Consider the following 21,543-nt stretch of genomic DNA (forward strand, 5'->3'; position numbering starts at 1 on the left):
GATTTGATAAACCTGGATATTCTCTGTGAAAGCTAAGTTTGTTTCCTTCTCTTGTCTTTTTAAGGGAATAAAAGTTCAGCCGTATCAAAATGAGGTGAGTTTTTGTTGCATTGAGCTAAACAAACTCAGAATGTGTTTTCTGTCTTTTTATCTCTGAAAAATGTTTACAGCTCTAATATTTGTAAATCACATTTTCAGTGGAAAACCAAAATGCATCTGCATGTTTAAATTTCCATATAGGAAAGATAATATAAAAAAAGAGCAAACTGAAGCTTCAGGTTCAGTTTTCATGTTAAATTCTTCTATTTATTCAATGCTCATGTTCATTATAGTTTAAATAAATCACATTTTGTGCCTAATGGTGTTAATGTAATGTCATGGACGTCTTTACAGTTTATCACTTTTAGTTTGTGCTACATTGATGCCCAAAGATCACAAAAGCTATATCATGTTGAAGTCTAATGTCCAGAGAGTGAATGAGTTTGTCATCATGCTGTATGTCACAGGTATGTAATGATGAAAATTTCGACAGTGAAATATGGAAGTAGAAGATCTGATGGACACTGACTGATCCTTCTGCGTCTGTCAGACTTCAGTAATGTGATGGAAAATGTTAAGATTCTGTGCTTCTCTTTGTTATACAGGCCTAACTGAAATGAACGATGCATCTCAGTGTGTTTGTCTCCATATTATTTTGTAATACAAGACATACTCAGCTGCATGTAATGTTCTGATTGTATTCTGTGACTGTGGCAGGTAGATAAGGTGTTTCTATAAATGATTCGATTCTTGTTTTTATTCTTAATCTAAAGAAATACATACTGCTGCTGTACTCTGTGTTGTTGTTTGTCTTTGCAACGGCAAATAAAAAACCTCAGAAAATCTGTTTGTGAAGACTGATTTATTTCAAATTAACAGAACAAACTTGTGTCAGTGATTTCTGGGTTTGACTGGGGTCGACAAAGCAGCGACCAATCATTCTGGAAGGCAGCCTTTCCAGCCGCACAAGATGGGATTTTGAGATTACGTGCACCAGACTGAAGTAACTGGACATTTATAACCTTGGGAAAAACGTACAACACAACACGATATAGTAACTTAAATTAATAAGTGTTAATAGTAATAATAGTAATAAAATTATGAATAAGTGTATGTGTATTGCACACTGTTATTATTGCACATTAATTATTGTTGCACTTTGTATATATAAATATTTGCATAATTATAAATATTATTATAGTTATTGTTGTTACCCCCCCCCCCCCCCCCCCCCCAGGGAGTCCAGGGAGGTAGCCAATCAGGTCAGCTGTTAGCAATTACTGTGGGGCTATTGCCCTGCTGTAAAAGCTGTCCTTTAGTCTGTTTGAACAGGAATCTCCTGCCAGAAAGCAGCAGCTTAAACACCCGGTGTGCTGGGTGTGTACAGTCCCGTAGGATGCTGCGTGCCCTCTTGAGACAGCGAGTGCTGTACAGGTCCTTCAGAGAGGGAAGGATGTCCAATTATTTTTGGGGCCATATTAATGACCCTCTGAAGTGCCTTTTTGTGTGCGGTGGTGCAGCTGGAGAACCATACAGAGATGCAGTATGTAAGTACACTGTCAATGGAGCAGCGGTAGAAGACGAGCAGCAGCTCCCTCTTCAGGTCCATTGTTCTGAGGATTCTCAGAAAGTGGAGAAACTGTTAGGCCTTCTTTAAAACCACCGAGGTGTTTTAGCTCCATTGGAGGTCTGACTCTATGTCCACACACTCCCCATTGATGCTGACAGGCTGCAGCACAGACTTCCTCCTTCAGTGTTAAGGCTGAGGGCTGAGGAAGGATGAGGCCCCACTTTAACTCTCTGTACACGGTCTGACAGGAAGTCTCCGATCCAGCGGCCGGTAGTAGAAGGAAGTCCGATATCCAGCAGTTTAACTATCAGTCTGTCTGTGAGTATCGTATTGAAAGCAGAGCTAAAGTCAACAAAGAGCAGCCTGGCGTAACACCCTGTTGTTCCAGGTCAGAGATGGAGGTGTGGAGCATTGTAGGAATGGCATCTTCAGTTGATCTGTTAGCTCTGTATGCAAACTGGAGCGGGTCAAGTGTGGGTGGCAGGCAGGACATGATGTGTTGTTGGACCAGTTGCAATGTCACATTGAGGCTGCTAATGTTGGTTCTCTTTGGCAGTGGGACAATTGTGGCCGACTTTAGCGAGATGCAGGACTGAGACAGTGAAACATTGAAGATCTTAGTGAAGACCCGGGCCAGCTGGTCTGCATATTCTTTTGGAAACCTTCCGGTCACCCCATCTTGACCGGCGGCCTTCCTGGGGTTCACTGACCTCAGTGTGCGCACCACCACCATAATCCTGCACCATGAGGCTTGGGCTGCTGCTGCTGTCCGATGTTTTAGCTGCTGCTGCCTCTGGTACCTTCACCTCAAGGCATGTGAAGAAGTGGTTCAGCTCCTCTGCAAGTGCCACATTGCCCTCAGTCAACGTGGTACTGCCAGGTTTGTAGTTGGTTAAGTGCTGAACTCCCTGCCATACTTGTTGTAAGTTGTTGTTGCTGAAGTGGTCTTCAATCCTCCACTTGTATGCTGCCTTGGCCTTTCTGATACCTTTTTTTTTCAGGTCAGATCTGGCTGCACTGTACTGCATACCATCAACGGATCTGAAAGCAACATCACGTTGCTTCAGCAGGACCTGGATCTCTTTAGTCATCCAGGGTTTCTGGTTGGAATACACCTGGAAACGTTTATCCGCAGTGGCACTGTTGACACAGAAGTTAATATATGAGAGCACTGATGTTGTGTGTGCATGTGATGCACCTTCTGACAGGGTTTTCACAGTCTTTGTGGCTGGGGAGGCTCTCCTCCTAACAGGAGTGTATGCAGGGATTAGCAGCATGCACATGTGGTCTGACAAACCTAGATGTGGTAGAGGGGTTGCTCTGTAGCCTTTTTGGATGTTGCCGTAGGCTTTATCCAGTGTGTTTTCCCCCCTTGTTGCACATTTAATATGCTCTTCAAATCTGGGAAATACTGACCTTAAGTCGGCATGGCTGAAGTCCCCAGCTATAATGTACTGCACTGGGAATGAAATGGATAAATCTTCTCAGTGAAATTCTAGGTTTTATCTTTGTTTGGATCAAAACCTTGACTCTGCCCCCCAAGTGGCTCCAGCACATGGCACCATCGTGCCATGTGCTTTAAATTGTGATCTAAATGCATGGTGGTGCCAAACATTTTTTATACCTTTATTTAATCTTTTTGTGTTATTTCAGATATTACATTATGTGGAATAGAAACAAATAGAAATGCACAACATATACAACTGCTGTATCTGTCAGAGACAAAAAAAATCCACACATACAGCAACTGGAACACAAAAAATGAGAAAATACACAAATACATTAATCAAAATTCTTCCTGTAGAGTGTGAGTGAGAGAGAGAGAATTCCTGCTTCCTTGTCACAAATGTACATGATAATGAGGACAGGAAGCTGCGGCGATGCCCCTCAGAAGCCTGGAAGCAGAAAGAGATGGAACCAGGACAAACATGCCATCCACAGCCCCCAAGAGTAACAAAGATCTGAGGCCACACATCCCAGGGACATCCATGATCCCATTCCAGCAGGAGAAGAATGGAGGCCCCAGATATGAGTCAAGAGTGGGGTCCCAGGACCACCCAGCACAAACCTGCCCCCGACAAGGGCGAAGTCCAGGCCAACCCAAGCCACCAAGGAAGCATACCAACAGCCATGCACCCCACCAACACGCATCTGCATCCCAGGGAGGGGCAAAAGCATCCAGCGCCAAGCGGTGACCATGTCCCACCTGGGCCAAGGTCCAGCAAGCCTAAGACCAACGACTAGCCATGCGCACACAAACACACACAACATTCATTCATTCACTGTCACACACCCACTAGTGGCACACAGAAAGACAAGGACATGTGCACACATTGACCCCCTCTCCTATGCCGCCCTGAACAAGCAGCAAGGATGAAGCCAAAGTGAACCACAAGACCCCCGTGAGTGTGAAATAACCATATAGGAAAATGCCTCCTCCCCCACCCCCCGACACACACACACTTATTGTTAAAGGCGTTATTTGAAGTTGATGTACAGCTAGTGCTTTAACATTTCCACATCCCTTTACCACTACTTCTTTTTCAAGTACACATCAAGCTCTGACAGTTCATTTTTGTTCCTCAACACTAACCTGAGTGTTTCAAAATGGTGGGAAACCAGTTCAGTCACACACTCAGTGTGCTAATCCTTTGTGGCTAATGAAAATTAACAAATGGGCTGCTGTCAGTGTGTGTGGGGCCAGTGTGCAGAGGATTTTCATTGACCCATCGGTCAAAAGTGTGTCGGCCAACTAGACAAATGCTCTTCTATGCCCTGCTCTTGTGAGTGAGTACTGCTCTTGCTTTGGTGTCATGACTTTTGCTAATTCACATTATATGGACTTAGTGTTTTATTAAAATAAACAAACTTCTACTTTGTTTTTGGACATTGTGTGCTAACACTGTTACAACTTTCATTATCATCATATTATCAGTTTCACTTTTGTTGATTGTAGACTTTCACTCTGTCAAACAGCTTATTTTAAGCTGTGCTGTATATTAGTTTGAAATCAGAAATCCACTCAAATTCATCTGTAAAAGAAAAAAAATCAGCAAATATGCAAATACTGGTAAAATTCAAAGCAAATGCAAATTATCTCTTGGTGTACTTTTAAAATGTCTAGAGGACATTCAGTTTGTGGCAGATCTGTGTTTCTCACAGATGTTTGGCCATCATTAGAGGTTAACACCATCAGAGCTCTGCTGCTGTTGTGCCCACATTCTCACCAAAACACTTCCCCTTCAGTTCTCAGGAAAAAAAAGAGCAGTAAGTATTTACACAATTGCATTCATCATCTTCTCCTTTTTTAAGGCATCAAACACGTCACAAATAAGCTACACACTCATTTTAAATTTGCAGGGTTTTTGACAGTCTGGTGTGACCTTTGACCTCTAATTTTCTTTAGTTCATGTAGTTATTAGAAACAACAGAATGCTATGAAGGTGGTGAGATGATAACCACAGGAAGTCAGAACAGCCTCTACATGAAGCTCTGTTTCAGAGACTGTGACTGTCATTTTTGTGAAAAGCAGGAAGGAGAAAGACAGACAATGACGACTCAGTTCAAATGGATTAATGTCATGATCCGGAGTCTGCGACTCCGTGTTTGTTTAGTTTATTAGTATTCTGTGGTTTTGGTTACCTTGGGTGTTTATACTCTTCTGTTTCATGGTTCATGTTCCTATGTTCTGTGTCCCCCAGTCTGTGTTAAGTTGGTGTGTTGTGTCATTGCGTGTATGTGTTTCCTGTTTTATTGTGAAGGTCTGCGTCTTATGTGAGTGTTTCAGTTTGTCTCCCTACTCTCGTCACGTGATCACTCCCAGCTGTGTTCCCACCTGTATGTAATCTCCCTGTGTTCTCTGAGTGTATTTAAGTTGTGTCTTCTGTCATAGTAATTGCTGGTTCGTCTGTGTTGTTTCCCCTCGGTCTCCCTGCGTCTTCCCGTATGTATTTCTCCGGACCTCCCTGCATCCTCGTTTCTGGTTTGTCTTATTAGTTTACCCAGTTTAGGTTTCCAGTTTCATGTTTTGTCGCCACCGTTGTTTGTACTTACCCACCTCTGTGAATAAACACTCACCTGCACCAGAGCTGCCGCCTTTTGGTCCCTTTCTACAATTCCACACGGCAATCCGTGACAATTAAAGTCTTTTCATCAGTTTTACTAATGCTTCAAGTAACAGGTAAGAATACAAATACATTTATAAATGAAATTAGAAAAGTCAAGTTTACACAGTTGATTTGATTTTATCTTCACAGCAGCAGCAGTTGAGTTTATTATCAGGGATGAAGGTGAGGTCACTTTGTCATGTGAAAATGTGACAGATGATCAAGATAAATGTGACAGAACTCACTGGCTCTTCAGTAAATCAAACACAGCGACAATAACACTGTTTGAACACGGGGAGATTCACCAAGAGGCCAAAAATAAATCAGACAGACTGAGTGTTACAGCAAAATGTTCTCTGGTTATAAAGAAGCTCACAGCTGAGGATGTTGGTCAGTACACCTGCAGAAGGTTCAACAAATCGGGACAAAAAGAAGGTTCAGACTCTGTAGCTGAGCTGTCTGTTGTTAACCGTGAGTATTTCATCATAATGTTTTCAGATTGTTTGAACATCAAACTGAAACATTACAATAACTATAATTACAGTGATGATTACTGTAAATGTTATTCTTGTTCTCTTTTCTTTAACAGTAACTGAACATAAGGATGATGACACAGTGACATTAAACTGCTCTGTGTCCACATATAAAAAATGCAAATACTACACTGTGAAGTGGCTCTATGGTAACAAAGACCTGAGGATGTCACAGTCTGCCTGCTCAGCCAGTGTGATCAAGATTTGATCACATTTACACATCCAAGAGTTCTGAGATGTTGAAGTGCCAAGTGACACATGGTGGAGACGTGCAGGAATTTATCTTCAGGATTCAATCTTTTGACCAGGAAATAGGTGAGAATGCAATTAGTTCTTACAGTAACTTCATCTGTTATGAAATGTAAACTGTTCTATGTGATTTTAAGATTTCATTTACAGATTTTTACTTTGAGAGTGTCCTCAAAAGACAAAATAGCAGCACTGTTCTGTGTTTAATCAGGCTTACGTTATCATGATAGAGAAACACTAGTCTTGTGTTCCTTATGAGCAGGCAGGGAATCTAATAGCTATTGAATCCCTGAAATCAGGCCGTGTGACTTAAGTGCTACTAACTGTTCGTACTCCTCGCTAGACCCCAGCAGCTCTTCTTCCCGAGGCACCACCACACAAAAAATGACTCTCTTTATCACTTCTGAGGGGTTGAAGGCTGCTGATCTAATATTTGCTCACATTGTTCTGTCATAATGGATTCAATGGGGAGAGTGTGATGTCTGAGCAAAAAAAAACTAAACACAATCTAAAAAACAATAGAGATTAGCTCAACATATCATGGCGGACACCAAGTACTGAGACAATGACTAACATACGAACTTGACAGAGAAGGGAAGGAAAAAGAACAAAAGACTAAACCAAATAACCTCAAAACAGACTTGAGACTCAAGCTACTTGAACAAATGTTACCCAAGTACAAACAAACTAAGAACCACACGGAGCATTAAATACTACAGAGAATTCAAAAGTAAGTAAACCTGTATTCATAAAATTCAGCGCTTTCAATAACTTCATCTGTTACGACTAAACTATTCTGTGTGGTTTTAAGATGTCATTTGCATTTATACACTTTGAGGAATATCCTGCAGAGAGGTTGTAATGGGGGCAGAAGCAAAAAGAGAAGTCAGGTTCATGATTGTTTGATTGTTGAGGGGGCTTTTGTTGAGAAAAGAACAGAAAACTATATTTAAAGTATTTTAATGTGTTTTTTATTTTCTTTCCAGGCTGGTGCTGGTGGAGGTTCATCATTGTGGCTGTGGGTGTAGCAACACTCATAACGGGTTCAGTTTTCATGTTAAATTCTATTTATTCAATGCTCATGTTCATTATAGTTTAGGCACAAAATGTGATTTATTTAATGGTGTTAATGTAATGTCATGGACGTCTTTACAGTTTATCACTTTTAGTTTGTGCTACATTGATGCCCAAAGATCACAAAAGCTATATCATGTTGAAGTCTAATGTCCAGAGAGTGAATGAGTTTGTCATCATGCTGTATGTCACAGGTATGTAATGATGAAAATTTCGACAGTGAAATATGGAAGTAGAAGATCTGATGGACACTGACTGATCCTTCTGCGTCTGTCAGACTTCAGTAATGTGATGGAAAATGTTAAGATTCTGTGCTTCTCTTTGTTATACAGGCCTAACTGAAATGAACGATGCATCTCAGTGTGTTTGTCTCCATATTATTTTGTAATACAAGACATACAGGGAGTGCAGAATTATTAGGCAAATGAGTATTTTGTCCACATCATCCTCTTCATGCATGTTGTCTTACTCCAAGCTGTATAGGCTCGAAAGCCTACTACCAATTAAGCATATTAGGTGATGTGCATCTCTGTAATGAGAAGGGGTGTGGTCTAATGACATCAACACCCTATATCAGGTGTGCATAATTATTAGGCAACGTCCTTTCCTTTGGCAAAATGGGTCAAAAGAAGGAGTTGACAGGCTCAGAAAAGTCAAAAATAGTGAGATATCTTGCAGAGGGATGCAGCAGTCTCAAAATTGCAAAGCTTCTGAAGCGTGATCATCGAACAATCAAGCGTTTCTTTCAAAATAGTCAACAGGGTCGCAAGAAGCGTGTGGAAAAACCAAGGCGCAAAATAACTGCCCATGAACTGAGAAAAGTCAAGCGTGCAGCTGCCAAGATGCCACTTGCCACCAGTTTGGCCATATTTCAGAGCTGCAACATCACTGGAGTGCCCAAAAGCACAAGGTGTGCAATACTCAGACATGGCCAAGGTAAGAAAGGCTGAAAGACGACCACCACTGAACAAGACACACAAGCTGAAACGTCAAGACTGGGCCAAGAAATATCTCAAGACTGGTTTTTCTAAGGTTTTATGGACTGATGAAATGAGAGTGAGTCTTGATGGGCCAGATGGATGGGCCCGTGGCTGGATTGGTAAAGGGCAGAGAGCTCCAGTCCGACTCAGACGCCAGCAAGGTGGAGGTGGAGTACTGGTTTGGGCTGGTATCATCAAAGATGAGCTTGTGGGGCCTTTTCGGGTTGAGGATGGAGTCAAGCTCAACTCCCAGTCCTACTGCCAGTTTCTGGAAGACCCCTTCTTCAAGCAGTGGTACAGGAAGAAGTCTGCATCCTTCAAGAAAAACATGATTTTCATGCAGGACAATGCTCCATCACACGCGTCCAAGTACTCCACAGCGTGGCTGGCAAGAAAGGGTATAAAAGAAGAAAAACTAATGACATGGCCTCCTTGTTCACCTGATCTGAACCCCATTGAGAACCTGTGGTCCATCATCAAATGTGAGATTTACAAGGAGGGACAACAGTACACCTCTCTGAACAGTGTCTGGGAGGTTGTGGTTGCTGCTGCACGCAATGTTGATGGTGAACAGATCAAAACACTGACAGAATCCATGGATGGCAGGCTTTTGAGTGTCCTTGCAAAGAAAGGTGGCTATATTGGTCGCTGATTTGTTTTTGTTTTTGAATGTCAGAAATGTATATTTGTGAATGTGGAGATGTTATATTGGTTTCACTGGTAAAAATAAATAATTGAAATGAGTGTATATATTTGTTTTTTGTTAAGTTGCCTAATAATTATGCACAGTAATAGTCACCTGCACACACAGATATCCCCCTAAAATAGCTAAAACTAAAAACTACTTCCAAAAACATTCAGCTTTGATGTCTGTGAAGGTTCTCAGTCATCCAGGTCATCGTAGTCAAAGGAGCTTGCAAAGAAAAGTGTCTGGACTTCTTTAAGTTGCTTGAAGACGTTTCACCTCTCATCCGAGAAGCTTCTTCAGTTCTAAGGTCAAATGGTGGAGAGTCCCAGATATAAACCTAGTGGGAGTAACCCCCCACAGAGGGACAAAAGGACCCCCTGATGATCCTCTAATCGCCTGAGCCAAGGTGTGAAACTGGGTGTGGGTCCCAATCAGCCAGAGTTTCGGGTGTGTTCATTGTGAAACCTGGCCCCACCTTATCATGCGAATTCCTGAGGTCAGATGGCCCAGGATGTGAGTGGGCGTTAAGGCGTCTGGGAAGGGATCTCAAAACTGGATTATAGATGGCAGAGAGTTGGTGTCGTAAACCACCGCCTCTGTTCAAAGATGGTCGCTCACAGTGGACATAGATGGCTTCTTTCACTCCTCTTTCAAACCATCTGTCCTCTCTGTCCAAAATGTGAACATTGGCATCCTCGAAACAGTGTCCTTTATCCTTAAGATGCAGATGGGCTGCTGAGTCTTGTCCTGTGGAGGTGGCTCTTCTGTGTTGTGCCATGCGCTTGTGAAGTGGCTGTTTGGTCTCTCCAATGTAGAGGTCTGAGCATTCCTCGCTGCACTGTACAGCATACACCACATTGTTAAGTTTGTGTTTTGGCGTTTTGTCTTTCGGGTGAACCAGATTCTGTCTGAGCGTGTTGCTGGGTCTGAAATACACTGGGATGTCATGCTTGGAGAAAACTCTCCTGAGTTTCTCTGATACACCGGCTACATGGGGGATGACAATGTTGTTCGTCTGTCCTTCTTATCCTCCCTCGCTGGTGTCTGGTCTTCTTTTCTGTGCCTCTTTGCTGACTTTAAGAACGCCCATTTAGGATAGCCACATGTTTTGAGTGCTTCCTTTACATATGTGTGTTCCTTCTTTTTTCCTTCAGGCTTAGAGGGAACATGTTCTGCCCGGTGGTGTAGGGTCCTGATTACTCCAAGTTTGTGTTCCAAAGGGTGATGGGAGTCAAACAGGAGGTACTGGTCCGTGTGTGTGGGCTTCCGGTAAACTTCGATGTTGAGTTTGCCATTCTCTTCAATGTGCACGGCGCAGTCCAGGAAAGGCAAACAGTTGTCCTTTGTGTCTTCCCTGGTGAACTTGATGTTTTTATCCACAGCGTTAATGTGAGCAGTGAAGGATTCCACTTCTTGTGTCTTGATTTTGACCCAGGTGTCGTCCACATATCTGTACCAGTGGCTGGGTACTCTTCCTTTGAAAGAGGCAAGAGCCTTCCTTTCCACTTCCTCCATGTAAAGGTTGGCTACAATAGGTGACACGGGGGAGCCCATGGCACAGCCATGTTTTTGTCTGTAAAAGCCTTTGTTGTACTTGAAATATGTAGTGGTGAGGCAGAGGTCTAACAGTGTGCAGATCTGATCGGGTGTGAAGTTGGTCCTGTCCTCCAAGGAGCTGTCTTCTTGTAGTCGTTTTCTGACAGTCTCCACGGCCTCCGTGGTGGGTATGCAAGTGAAGAGAGAGACTACATCAAAGGACACCATGGTTTCATCTGGATCCAGGGTAAGTTTCTCTCCACCATTTGACCTTAGAACTGAAGAAGCTTCTCGGATGAGAGGTGAAACGTCTTCAAGCAACTTAAAGAAGTCCAGACGCTTTTCTTTGCAAGCTCCTTTGATTCAGCTTTGATATTAATGAGTTTTTTGGGTTCATTGAGAACATGGTTGTTGTTCAATAATAAAATTATTCCTCAAAACTACAACTTGCCTAATAATTCTGCACTCCCTGTACTCAGCTACATGTAATGTTCTGACTGTATTCTGTGACTGTGGCAGGTAGATAAGGTGTTTCTATAAATGATTTGATTCTTGTTTTTATTCTTAATCTAAAGAAATACAGACTGCTGCTGTACTCTGTGTTGTTGTTTGTCTTTGCAACGGCAAATAAAAAACCTCAGAAAATCTGTTTGTGAAGACTGATTTATTTCAAATTAACAGAACAAACTTGTGTCAGTGATTTCTGGGTTTGACTGGGGTCGACAAAGCAGCGACCAATCATTCTGGAAGGCAGCCTTTCCAGCCGCACAAGATGGGATTTCGAGATTACGTGCACCAGACTGAAGTAACTGGACATTTATAACCTTGGGAAAAACGTACAACACAACACGATATAGTAACTTAAATTAATAAGTGTTAATAGTAATAAAATTATGAATAAGTGTATGTGTATTGCACACTGTTATTATTGCACATTAATTATTGTTGCACTTTGTTATAATTATAAATATTGTTATTGTATTCATGTGCACACATTGACCTATGCCGCCCTGAACGAGCAGCAAGGATGAAGCCAAAGTGAACCACAAGACCCCCATGAGTATGAAATAACCATATAGGAAAATGCCTCCTCCCCCACCCCCCGACACACACACACTTATTGTTGAAGGCGTTATTTGAAGTTGATGTACAGCTAGTGCTTTAACATTTCCACATCCCTTTACCACTACTTCTTTTTCAAGTACACATCAAGCTCTGACAGTTCATTTTTGTTCCTCAACACTAACCTGAGTGTTTCAAAATGGTGGGAAACCAGTTCAGTCACACACTCAGCGTGCTATAGTGATGGGTCGTTCGCGAACGAAATGGCTCTTAGAGTCTGATCTTTGACGTGAACGACGCGAGCCGGCTCCTTATCGCGAGCCATCACGTCTTTTTTTTTTCATATTTTAATTTATATTTCATTGTGTTGTGGTTTGCAGTGTTTTGTGTTGTTTCACTTTAAATTTGTAAAACGAAAAAGCTGAAAATTTAAATAGTTAAAAGTTGAAATGTGAATAGTTGATTTTTGTATTATATGTTTTATTTATTACATTTTATGTGGAGTGAATAAATAAAAGTATAATTACGGTGGCCCCTAGAGACAAAGCACATACAAACTTCAAATCACGTACAAACTCTGAAGCACGGACAAACCCTCAAGCACGTACAAACTTCAAAACACGTAAAAACACGTACAAACTCCGAAGTACGTAAAAACTCAGAAGCATATAAAAACTCAAAACACGTACAAAAGACAACAGAAGTGCTCCAGGATGCTGGGCGCAGTGTTGAGCTTTTGTTACCTAGTGGCTACACAAGCCAGGAAGTACCAACGACCGGATTTGGTGTGTGGTAGTAACGGGTAAATGAACTTTTTTTAAAAATTATTTGAATATATATGAATGCTTGTGTATAAATACACAAACAACACACATATGCTTTCAATTGTGTCATTTAAGTGATCTAGTAGCTCTGCTTTGGAAGTTCAGTTCATGCTAGAAATGTGTTTTGGAGTTTGTACGTGTTTTGTCTCTAGGGGCCACCGCATATATTTATATATAAACATATATAAATAAAACCACTTTTTTTACATTAGTAATTCCTTTTGTGCATAATTTTATATTATTGTTAATAATAAATTAATTAAAGCAACAAAACAACCTGAAGAGCCGGTTCGGAGCCGAAAGAGCCGGCTCTTTTTAGTGAGCTGAACCGAAAGAGCCAGATCTCTAAAAAGAGCCGGAAATCCCATCACTAGTGTGCTAATCCTTTATGGCTCAGATATGTGGTAAACATTAGAGGGTTAAACCTCCAGAGCTGCTGTATTCTCACCAAACACTTCCCACTGACAAAAAGTATGTCAGTGGTGCTGACCACCCTTCAAACCTGGGCGATGAGATTATTATTTGATAATCTCATCGCCCAGCTGAGGAACAGTTTCATCAAGAGTCTCTCAGAGGACATACAGTGTAATACCTATATTGAATTTGCTGATTTTTTTTGCCTCCATGTTTATTAAAAAGACAAAACATAAACATTTTCAAACTGACTGAAACTAAATTGAAAAAGAATCGGGGTTAATACTTCCCATTCTGCGCCAGTGCACGGAGGCTTTTCATTGACCCATCGGTCAAAAGTGTGTCGGCCAACTAGACAAATGCTCTGTATGGCAGTTTACAAGTCCAGCCCTGTCCGATGCTTTGTATTGCACTTATGTATGGCTTGGATACTGCTCAGCCATGGAAACCCAGAATATGAAGATCTCTACACACTGTTCTTGACCTAATCTGAAGGCTACATGAAATTTGTAAGTAAGTAGCCATTGACTCTACCTCTGTGCCTCAGTGCGCTGATCCAATGTGTGGCTGAGTTGCTGTCATTCTCAATTACGTCACTTGTTACACTTGTGGCCATGGAAGTGATCAGAATACCAATAATACAAGGTCTTGAATGATTAGACCCCATCGTACCTTAATGACCTTATAATACCATATGACCACATTACAGCACTTTGCTCTCAGACTGCGGGCTTACTTGTGATTCCAAGAGTATTAAAAAGGAGAATGTGAGGCAGAGATTTAGCTTTCAGGGCCCTCTTCTGTGAAACCAGCTCACAGTTTGGATTCAGGACACAGATACCCTCTCTACGTATAAGATTAGGCTTAAAACTTTCCATTTTGATAATGCATATAGTTAGGGCTGAATCAAGTGACCCTGAATCCTCCCTTAGTATGCTTGTTCATAGGAGGTCATATGATTGTTGAGATTTCTCTGCTTCTTGTAGACCAAGTTAGCTAAACAACCTGAAATTTCTTCAGAACCCAGATCACCCATCACACTGAACTCATCTTTATTTTTTCTGATTTTTTGAAATCATCACGAGTACATCAATTATGTGCCTTTGATGCTCCACACACACCTCTACTTATAGGACATTGGTGGCTCAAAGAACAAAATCCCATTAAACTGGTAGCTTAATAAGTGTTTGGGCTGGAGTCTCTTCTGTAATGAACACTAACCTGAGGGGAGCTATGGAAACTCAGTCATGGCAACTAGTATCCTCTTGCAGAGGAAAAAAAAAGAAAGTATTTTCCAAACCAAAGCAAAGGATGGCTTCCGAGCCTGTGTTGGATCTTGTGCATAAATGTGTGCATTCACTCCACTCTGCCTGCCTAGTGTTTTATTAAAATAAACAAACTTCTACTCTGTTTTTGGACATTGTGTGCTAACACTCTTATAACTTTCATTAGCATCATATTATCAGTTTTACTTTTGTTGATTGTAGACTTTCCCTCCTGTTGAACAGCTTCTTTTAAGCTGTGCTGTATATTAGTCTGAAATCAGAAATCCACTCAGATTCATGTGTAAAAGAGCTCTGCTGCTGTTGTGCCCACATTCTCACCAAAACACTTCCCCTTCAGTTCTCAGGAAAAAAAAGAGCAGTAAGTATTTACACAACTGCATGTATCATCTTCTCCTTTTTTAAGGCATCAAACACGTCACAAATGACTCATTTTAAATTTGCAGGGTTTTTGACAGTCTGGTGTGACCTTTGACCTCTAATTTTCTTTGGTTCATGTAGTTATTAGAAACAACAGAATGCTGTGAATTAGAATTTTCAGGGAAAGGACTCTGAACGTTTTAACAGTTACAGTGAGGTGGTGAGATGATAACCACAGGAAGTCAGCACAGCCTCTACATGAAGCTCTGTTTCAGAGACTGTGACTGTCATTTTTGTGAAAAGCAGGAAGGAGAAAGACGGACAATGACGACTCAGTTCAAATGGATTAAATTCTTTTCATCAGTTTTACTAATGCTTCAAGTAACAGGTAAGAATACAAATACATTTATAAATGAAATTAGAAAAGTCAAGTTTACACAGTTGATTTGATTTTATCTTCACAGCAGCAGCAGTTGAGTTTATTATCAGGGATGAAGGTGAGGTCACTTTGTCATGTGAAAATGTGACAGATGATCAAGATAAATGTGACAGAACTACCTGGCTCTTCAGTAAATCAAACACAGCGACAATAACACTGTTTGAACACGGGGAGATTCACCGAGAGGCCAAAAATAAATCAGACAGACTGAGTGTTACAGCAAAATGTTCTCTGGTTATAAAGAAGCTCACAGCTGAGGATGTTGGTCGTTACACCTGCAGAAGGTTCAACAAATCAGGACAAAAAGAAGGTTCAGACTCTGTAGCTGAGCTGTCTGTTGTTAACCGTGAGTATTTCATCATAATGTTTTCAGATTGTTTGAACATCAAACTGAAACATTACAATAACTATAATTACAGTGATGATTACTGTAAATGTTATTCTTGTTCTCTTTTCTTTAACAGTAACTGAACATAAGGATGATGACACAGTGACATTAAACTGCTCTGTGTCCACATATAAAAAATGCAAATACTACACTGTGAAGTGGCTCTATGGTAACAAAGACCTGAGGATGTCACAGTCTGCCTGCTCAGCCAGTGTGATCTTTACAAGATTTGATCACATTTACACATCCAAGAGTTCTGAGATGTTGAAGTGCCAAGTGACACATGGTGGAGACGTGCAGGAATTTATCTTCAGGATTCTATCATTTGATCAAGAAACACATGAGAATGCAAGTCAGTTCATACAATAACTTTATCTGTTATAAAAAGTAAACTATTTTGTGTGTTTTAAGGTTTCATTTACTTTTTTTTACTTTGAGAGTGTCTTCAGAAGATAAAATAGCAGGGAGTTGAGGTGCATGGTTGTGACAACAAATTCTTTGTTGAGCAGGCAGGGATATTGAATCCCTGAAATCAGGCTGTGTTACTTATGCGCTACTACTTCTTTGTACTCCTCGCTAGACCCCACCAGCCCTTCCTCACGTGGCACCACCACACAAAATATGACTCTCTTTATCACTTCTGAGGGGTTGAAGGCTGCTGGTCTATTATTTGCTCACATTGTTCTGTCATAATGGATTGCAAATGTGGAAAGTGTGGTCTGAGTAAAAAAACTAAACCCAATCCAAATAACAATAGAGATTAGCAAAATAAATCAGGAAGTAACTAAGTACTGAGACAGTGACTAACATACGAACTTGACAGAGAAGGGAAGGAAAAAGAACAACAGACTAAACCAAATAACCTTAACTAGACTTGAGACTCAAGCTACTTGAACAAATGTTAACCAAGAATAAATAAACTAAGAACCACACGGAGCATTAAATACTAAGATGAATTGAAAAGTAAGTAAAACTCTATTCATATAACACCTGTTAATAAAAGGATCACAAAGTCTTCACAATAAAAAACAAAAAACAAAAACAAAGCAAAAATAAGGTTGCCTAAGTGCACGTCCAAAAGATTAATATTTTCAGTTGTTTTTGTTGGAAAAGTCCACAAACTATCATTACATTTCATTACATGGTAAAAAATAATGCACTCATTTGCTGTCTGTGAAAAAATAAAATAAAAATAAATAAATGCCATTAGCATTTCTTAAAACTAAATTGTTTGTTTTGAAGACAAGAAATCCTGTAGATGTGTAGTAATGGGACAAAAGAAAAGAGGGAAGGTAGTTTGATGCTTTTCCACAACAACAACCAAATGTTGAACTTTGACACAAGAGGCTGAACTTCATATTCTACTTCCTACTAAAAGTCAGTGAAAACAGTTGTTCAGTGAAGTTACAATCATGACCACGACCATAGCTATATGTCAGGAACGAGCTGTGTGGCAGCAGTTGTACCCAAAATACAGGACTCAGAAGATAAAGAATAAACTTAAAAGTTTATTTATTACTCTTACAAAATCAAAAAAAGCAGGTCAGGAGCAAATAGTCTAACAACTAGAAACCTTCTAAAAAAATATACTCGAGAACATTTGTGCTGGGTGGTCCTGGGACAGGGACATAAGAACATTAGGAAGAACACGACAAACAGCAAAGGGAAACTGATACAACATATACATACAGCATAATGAAGGAACAATGCAAGAGGTGGAAGAGCAGCTGAAACCAATCACAGAAGAAGAGACAAGGGAAGCAGAACTAAATACAAAGCACTAGCAGTCAGAGACTATTGAAATAAGACAGCAAATAGCAAACAATGAGACCAGGACTAAGTCATATGAACTTGATACACAGAGAGGATAAACAAACATGGAGACAAGATCGGAGGGACGCAATTGGAATGCAAGTGGGAAAAACAACCTACCATCAACAGTCAGGGGACTAAAGTCACAGATAACAGGAACGTAAACATTAGACTATAAACAGCTCAAACATAAATCCCATCTCAAAACCAAACACACAGAATGAGCATAAAGAACTGTTAAACAGGAGCACAGCACTAAAGGCAAGAAATAAACCAAACAAACTTATATATGAGTTAAGTGAAAGAAAACCAGTGAAAAGTAAGAAATTACAGAAAGCAACACAGAATACAGAACCATAATGCAAAGATGATCAAAGATATAAAACTAAAGAACATGAACATCCCAGAAACAACAATAAACCCTGTATTCAAGACTGAGCGACATGACAGCATGTTATTTTATTCAGGAAGGATGAACTTTTAATGAACTAAAGCAGGTTGTTTCCAGACCTTAACACAACCACAACAGTGTATAAATAAAAATAAGTATATTTGATTTATTATTTATTTGTTGATAGCTGAGTGTTCTCTTCTCTTTTACCTGCAGGACACTAAACAGACAGGAATCTGCAGCTGAAATTATCTTAATGCTTTTCTTTTTCTCCAGGATGGTGGATGTTTATTGTTGTACTGCTGGGGTTATTAGCACTGATAATAAGTGCTGTTATAGCCATCAGATGGAAGAGAGCTAAAGGTGAGAGATTTCACCAGCCTGAACTTGTATGAACAAATGGAATGAAAAACCAGAATGAAATTTAATTCTAAAAACTTGAATTGATTTCTCTCTTTGTTTAGGAAAAAAAATGGAGACTAATGAAAATCCTGTGAGTTATATCATAATTTCTTAAACTTTGTTAGTGTACTCATACCACGGCCGTTCACTACAGTTACTGTGTTATATTTTTTATCATGAGGCCAGAAGATAAGTGTTTTTGTCAGCTTACCCAACTGACCTGGTGTGCTTACAGTCTGCTGTGTTTATGAGGCTTCTTTGTTTGTTTGATTCAGGAACTGAATTTAAACCCTGCAGTGACTCCGTCTGCTCCAGGAACCATTCAGGAATCTGTGAGATTAAATAGTTACTCGGCACTTGTATTTGCTCTCTTATATGTTGAATCTGAGCATTACTGAGCAGTCTCTATGTTGTCTTCACTGTGCAGGCTGCACCTGAATACCTTGTTCCCTATGCCTCCATCAGCTACACCAACAAAACCACCAGTAAAACGCAGGTAAGCTGTCCTGTTGGTTGTACAATTGATGTCAGTTAATAACAATAAATGAATAAGCTGGTTCTCAGGAGGATATTTCCTCTATTTTTTTAGGATTTTATTTCAGGATTTGTTGTTGTAACAACCCCTTTTTGTTCAGAAGGAGGTGCTGTATAAAAAATATACACTAAAACACAAGACATGGAGGTAATGAGTTGACATCATAACCTCCTGAGAACCATCCTAATTGATTAATGCCAACTCTAGATGTTACCAAATGAGGAACATGAGACCTGTGACAGCCTGATTGCATAAGAATAACAGCAGAAATGTGAGAAAGAAGGCTGAAACTCACATTGAGGAAGTGATATTACAGTATAATTACAGCAAAACATTAAATTATTGTGTCAATAACTCGTGAAGAAAAGAGATTGAGAGATATGATGTTTACATTCAGACAGATTCGAATGTCTGTGCTTTTTATGCTTGTGCTTTAGTTTATAGGTAAAAATAAAATGAACATGTTTATAACAGAAGGATTAAAAACGTCAGTTGGTTTTTCCAGTTTTATCGTGCGTTGTAAGTGTATAAATAATCTGTGCTTAGACATTTAACGGTCACATTTTTGTTTGTCTGTGTTGTTCTCAGGAGCACTAAGTGGAGATCTTTTATTCTTCTTTACTTTCTGAGATGTGATTATATTTCCTGTGTTGTGTGTGCTTCCAGGTTCGAGACAAAAATGAAGGTGAGAGAGTTACGTACTCCACTGTGAAAGCTTCCTCCATGGATCCCAGCAACCTCTATGACACCATCAAGTAAACAAAAAGCTTCTCATCTAAAAGAGCTGTTGGGTTGCTCAGTTGAAAAAGAGAAAGCTGGCACGACAATTAAACAAACATATTGTTACATACATTTATTACAGTGTGTTGTGATACTATCTGCAGGTGAAATGAAATAGTTGCTCGGGAGTTGATGCCATGTCAGATTTGGCAGTGATGGAGGGAAAGTTTATCTTGTCTATATATGTTCTCAACTTTCATTTCGGTTTTTACATATTTGTCACATTTACATGTTTCAGATCATCAATAATAATATAATATAATATAATATAATATAATATAATATAATATAATATAATATAATAATTGGACAAAGACAACCCTAGTAAATACAAAATACAGTTTTTAAATGATGTTTTCATTTTTAAGGGGAAAGTTTATTCAAATCTACTTTGGCAGTCGAGAGTTTGTGATAACTGAAAAAATTTTATTTACATCACTGTGAATGTTTTTTTTTTATTATTGTTTGCATAACGTGCTGTGTAACCCAAGTAAGGTTGAGCTGCAAGGCATGAACTGATGGCCAGACATTCAGGAGTTTCTGGTAGAGAGCAGAATTTATGGTTTCATCAATTACAGCAAGTCGTCCTAAAGGAGCAAAGTATCCCCACATCACTGCCACCACCGTGTATGATTGTTGGTGTGATGATCTTTCTATTAAATAATGTGTTAGTTTTATACCAGGTGTAACAGGTCTCAGATCTTCCTAAAAGTTCAACTGTTGTCTCATCAGTCCACAGAATAGTTTCCCAAAAGTCTGTGAGACTTCATGTTCTTTCTGGTCAGCAGTGGTTTTCTCATTGGAAATCTCCCATGTTTGCCCAGTGTGTTTCTTATTGTTGAATCATGAGCTCTGACTTTAAGTGAGACAAGTGAGGCCTGTGGATCTTTAGATGCTGTTCTTGGTTCCTTTGTGACAATGAGATGAGTTGGTGATGTGCTCTTGGAGTAGCTCTTTGGTCAGCTGGCCACTTGTGGGAAAGTTCACCACTGTTCCAAGTTTTCTCCATTTGTGGATATTGTCTCTTACCATGGCTCGCTGTACTCCCAAAGCCTTAGAAATGGCTTTGCAGTCCTTTAGAGACTAATAGTGACTTTGTTTCTCAGATGTTTCTTTAGATCGTGGCATGATGCGTTGCCTTTTGGGATCTTTTAATCTACTTCACTTTGTCAGACAGATGATAACTGGGAGTAACCAGCAGTTACAGTTAATTTTTAATTTAACAAGAAATTTTTAATTTAACATAGTAGGCTTGGGTGACTTTATTTCCCTTAATAAATAAAGACTTAATTTAAAGACTTAAAATTTTTCGTATTTACTCTGATTATCTAATATTAAATTTGGTTTGATCTGAAACCGATCCTATAGCTTTTTTATATGTTTGTTAAGTAACTGTCATGCACTGTATAATCTCAGGACTTTTCTTCTTCCTCTTTTTGAAGCACATTGAGCGTTTTGAGTAAAATGTAATAAACTTGAAATGACCAATATATGGAAGTAGGTATATTCATAATATTGTTTGAAGGGGAAAGCCCATTTTAGTGTTTTATCATTGAAACATTTGTGTAATGCAGTATAATAGTTAGCCATCAAGTTAGCAATAAACTCTAAATAGATACCCTTAACATAGACTATGCAGTACACACAGTGTATTTCACAGTGTCAGTCTAGACAATTAAAGAAATATAAATGGTAAGAATGTTTTAATGTCTTTGTGTGATGTCACTGTAACTCTTTTTTTTAGTATCTCTGTGTTGAGCTGCTTAATTTGCATAACATCATTTATCTATTTTAATTTTGTATTCTGTAATATTTTACTTTGAATCTGAGTAATTGTGAATTAAAGAAATTGTTTTTAAACTGAGTTTGTGGCTCATTTTACCTGTATATTGGAAAAGTAACTAATCAAAGTCAAAGTCAGCTTTATTGTCAAAAACCATATGTACAGATCATACACGGGAATTTGAAATTCCTCAGCCCTCAGTGTTACAATAAAACGGCCTAAAGATAATCCATGTGTTTGAAGTTTAATTCTTACAATAACTTCATCCTGTTATTAAAAACAAAAAAAAAATGTG

The 21,543-nt window shown here is 39.6% G+C and overlaps 1 protein-coding gene and 2 long non-coding RNA genes across 3 annotated transcripts; all 3 read left to right on the plus strand.

The window, feature by feature from the left end:
* Nucleotides 1-21: 21 nt before the first annotated feature.
* Nucleotides 22-832, plus strand: LOC146692413 (uncharacterized). Its single transcript, XR_014915185.1, has 2 exons — nt 22-94; nt 507-832. It is a non-coding gene; the product is annotated as an uncharacterized LOC146692413 (long non-coding RNA).
* A 4,290-nt stretch (nt 833-5,122) lies between these two features.
* LOC146692414 (uncharacterized) lies at nt 5,123-7,984 on the plus strand. The gene is made up of 4 exons (XR_014915184.1): nt 5,123-5,789; nt 5,866-6,186; nt 6,305-6,563; nt 7,484-7,984. It is a non-coding gene; the product is annotated as an uncharacterized LOC146692414 (long non-coding RNA).
* A 6,842-nt stretch (nt 7,985-14,826) lies between these two features.
* On the plus strand, nt 14,827-21,329 carry LOC146692415 (uncharacterized). The gene is made up of 8 exons (XM_085432496.1): nt 14,827-15,106; nt 15,183-15,503; nt 15,622-15,897; nt 18,025-18,111; nt 18,213-18,241; nt 18,426-18,482; nt 18,578-18,646; nt 19,352-21,329. The coding sequence occupies exons 1-8, from the start codon at nt 14,944-14,946 to the stop codon at nt 19,442-19,444; spliced, it is 1,095 nt and encodes a 364-aa protein (XP_085288622.1). The 5' UTR covers nt 14,827-14,943; the 3' UTR covers nt 19,445-21,329.
* The last annotated feature ends 214 nt before the right edge of the window (nt 21,330-21,543 follow it).

The sequence above is a fragment of the Copadichromis virginalis genome, linkage group LG15 (assembly GCF_057382275.1).
Source record: "Copadichromis virginalis isolate Kocher_CV1m ecotype Utaka linkage group LG15, C_Virginalis_male_GT1.1, whole genome shotgun sequence".
In the NCBI taxonomy this organism is placed as follows: domain Eukaryota; kingdom Metazoa; phylum Chordata; class Actinopteri; order Cichliformes; family Cichlidae; genus Copadichromis; species Copadichromis virginalis.

Bases quoted from the DNA above. Each gene is read 5' to 3' on its own strand.
- LOC146692415 (XM_085432496.1), top strand. From the start codon at position 14,944: ATGATAACCACAGGAAGTCAGCACAGCCTCTACATGAAGCTCTGTTTC. The intron at 15,504-15,621 runs GTGAGTATTTCA...TTTCTTTAACAG, and splicing joins TGAGCTGTCTGTTGTTAACC to TAACTGAACATAAGGATGAT. The intron at 18,112-18,212 runs GTGAGAGATTTC...CTCTTTGTTTAG, and splicing joins CAGATGGAAGAGAGCTAAAG to GAAAAAAAATGGAGACTAAT.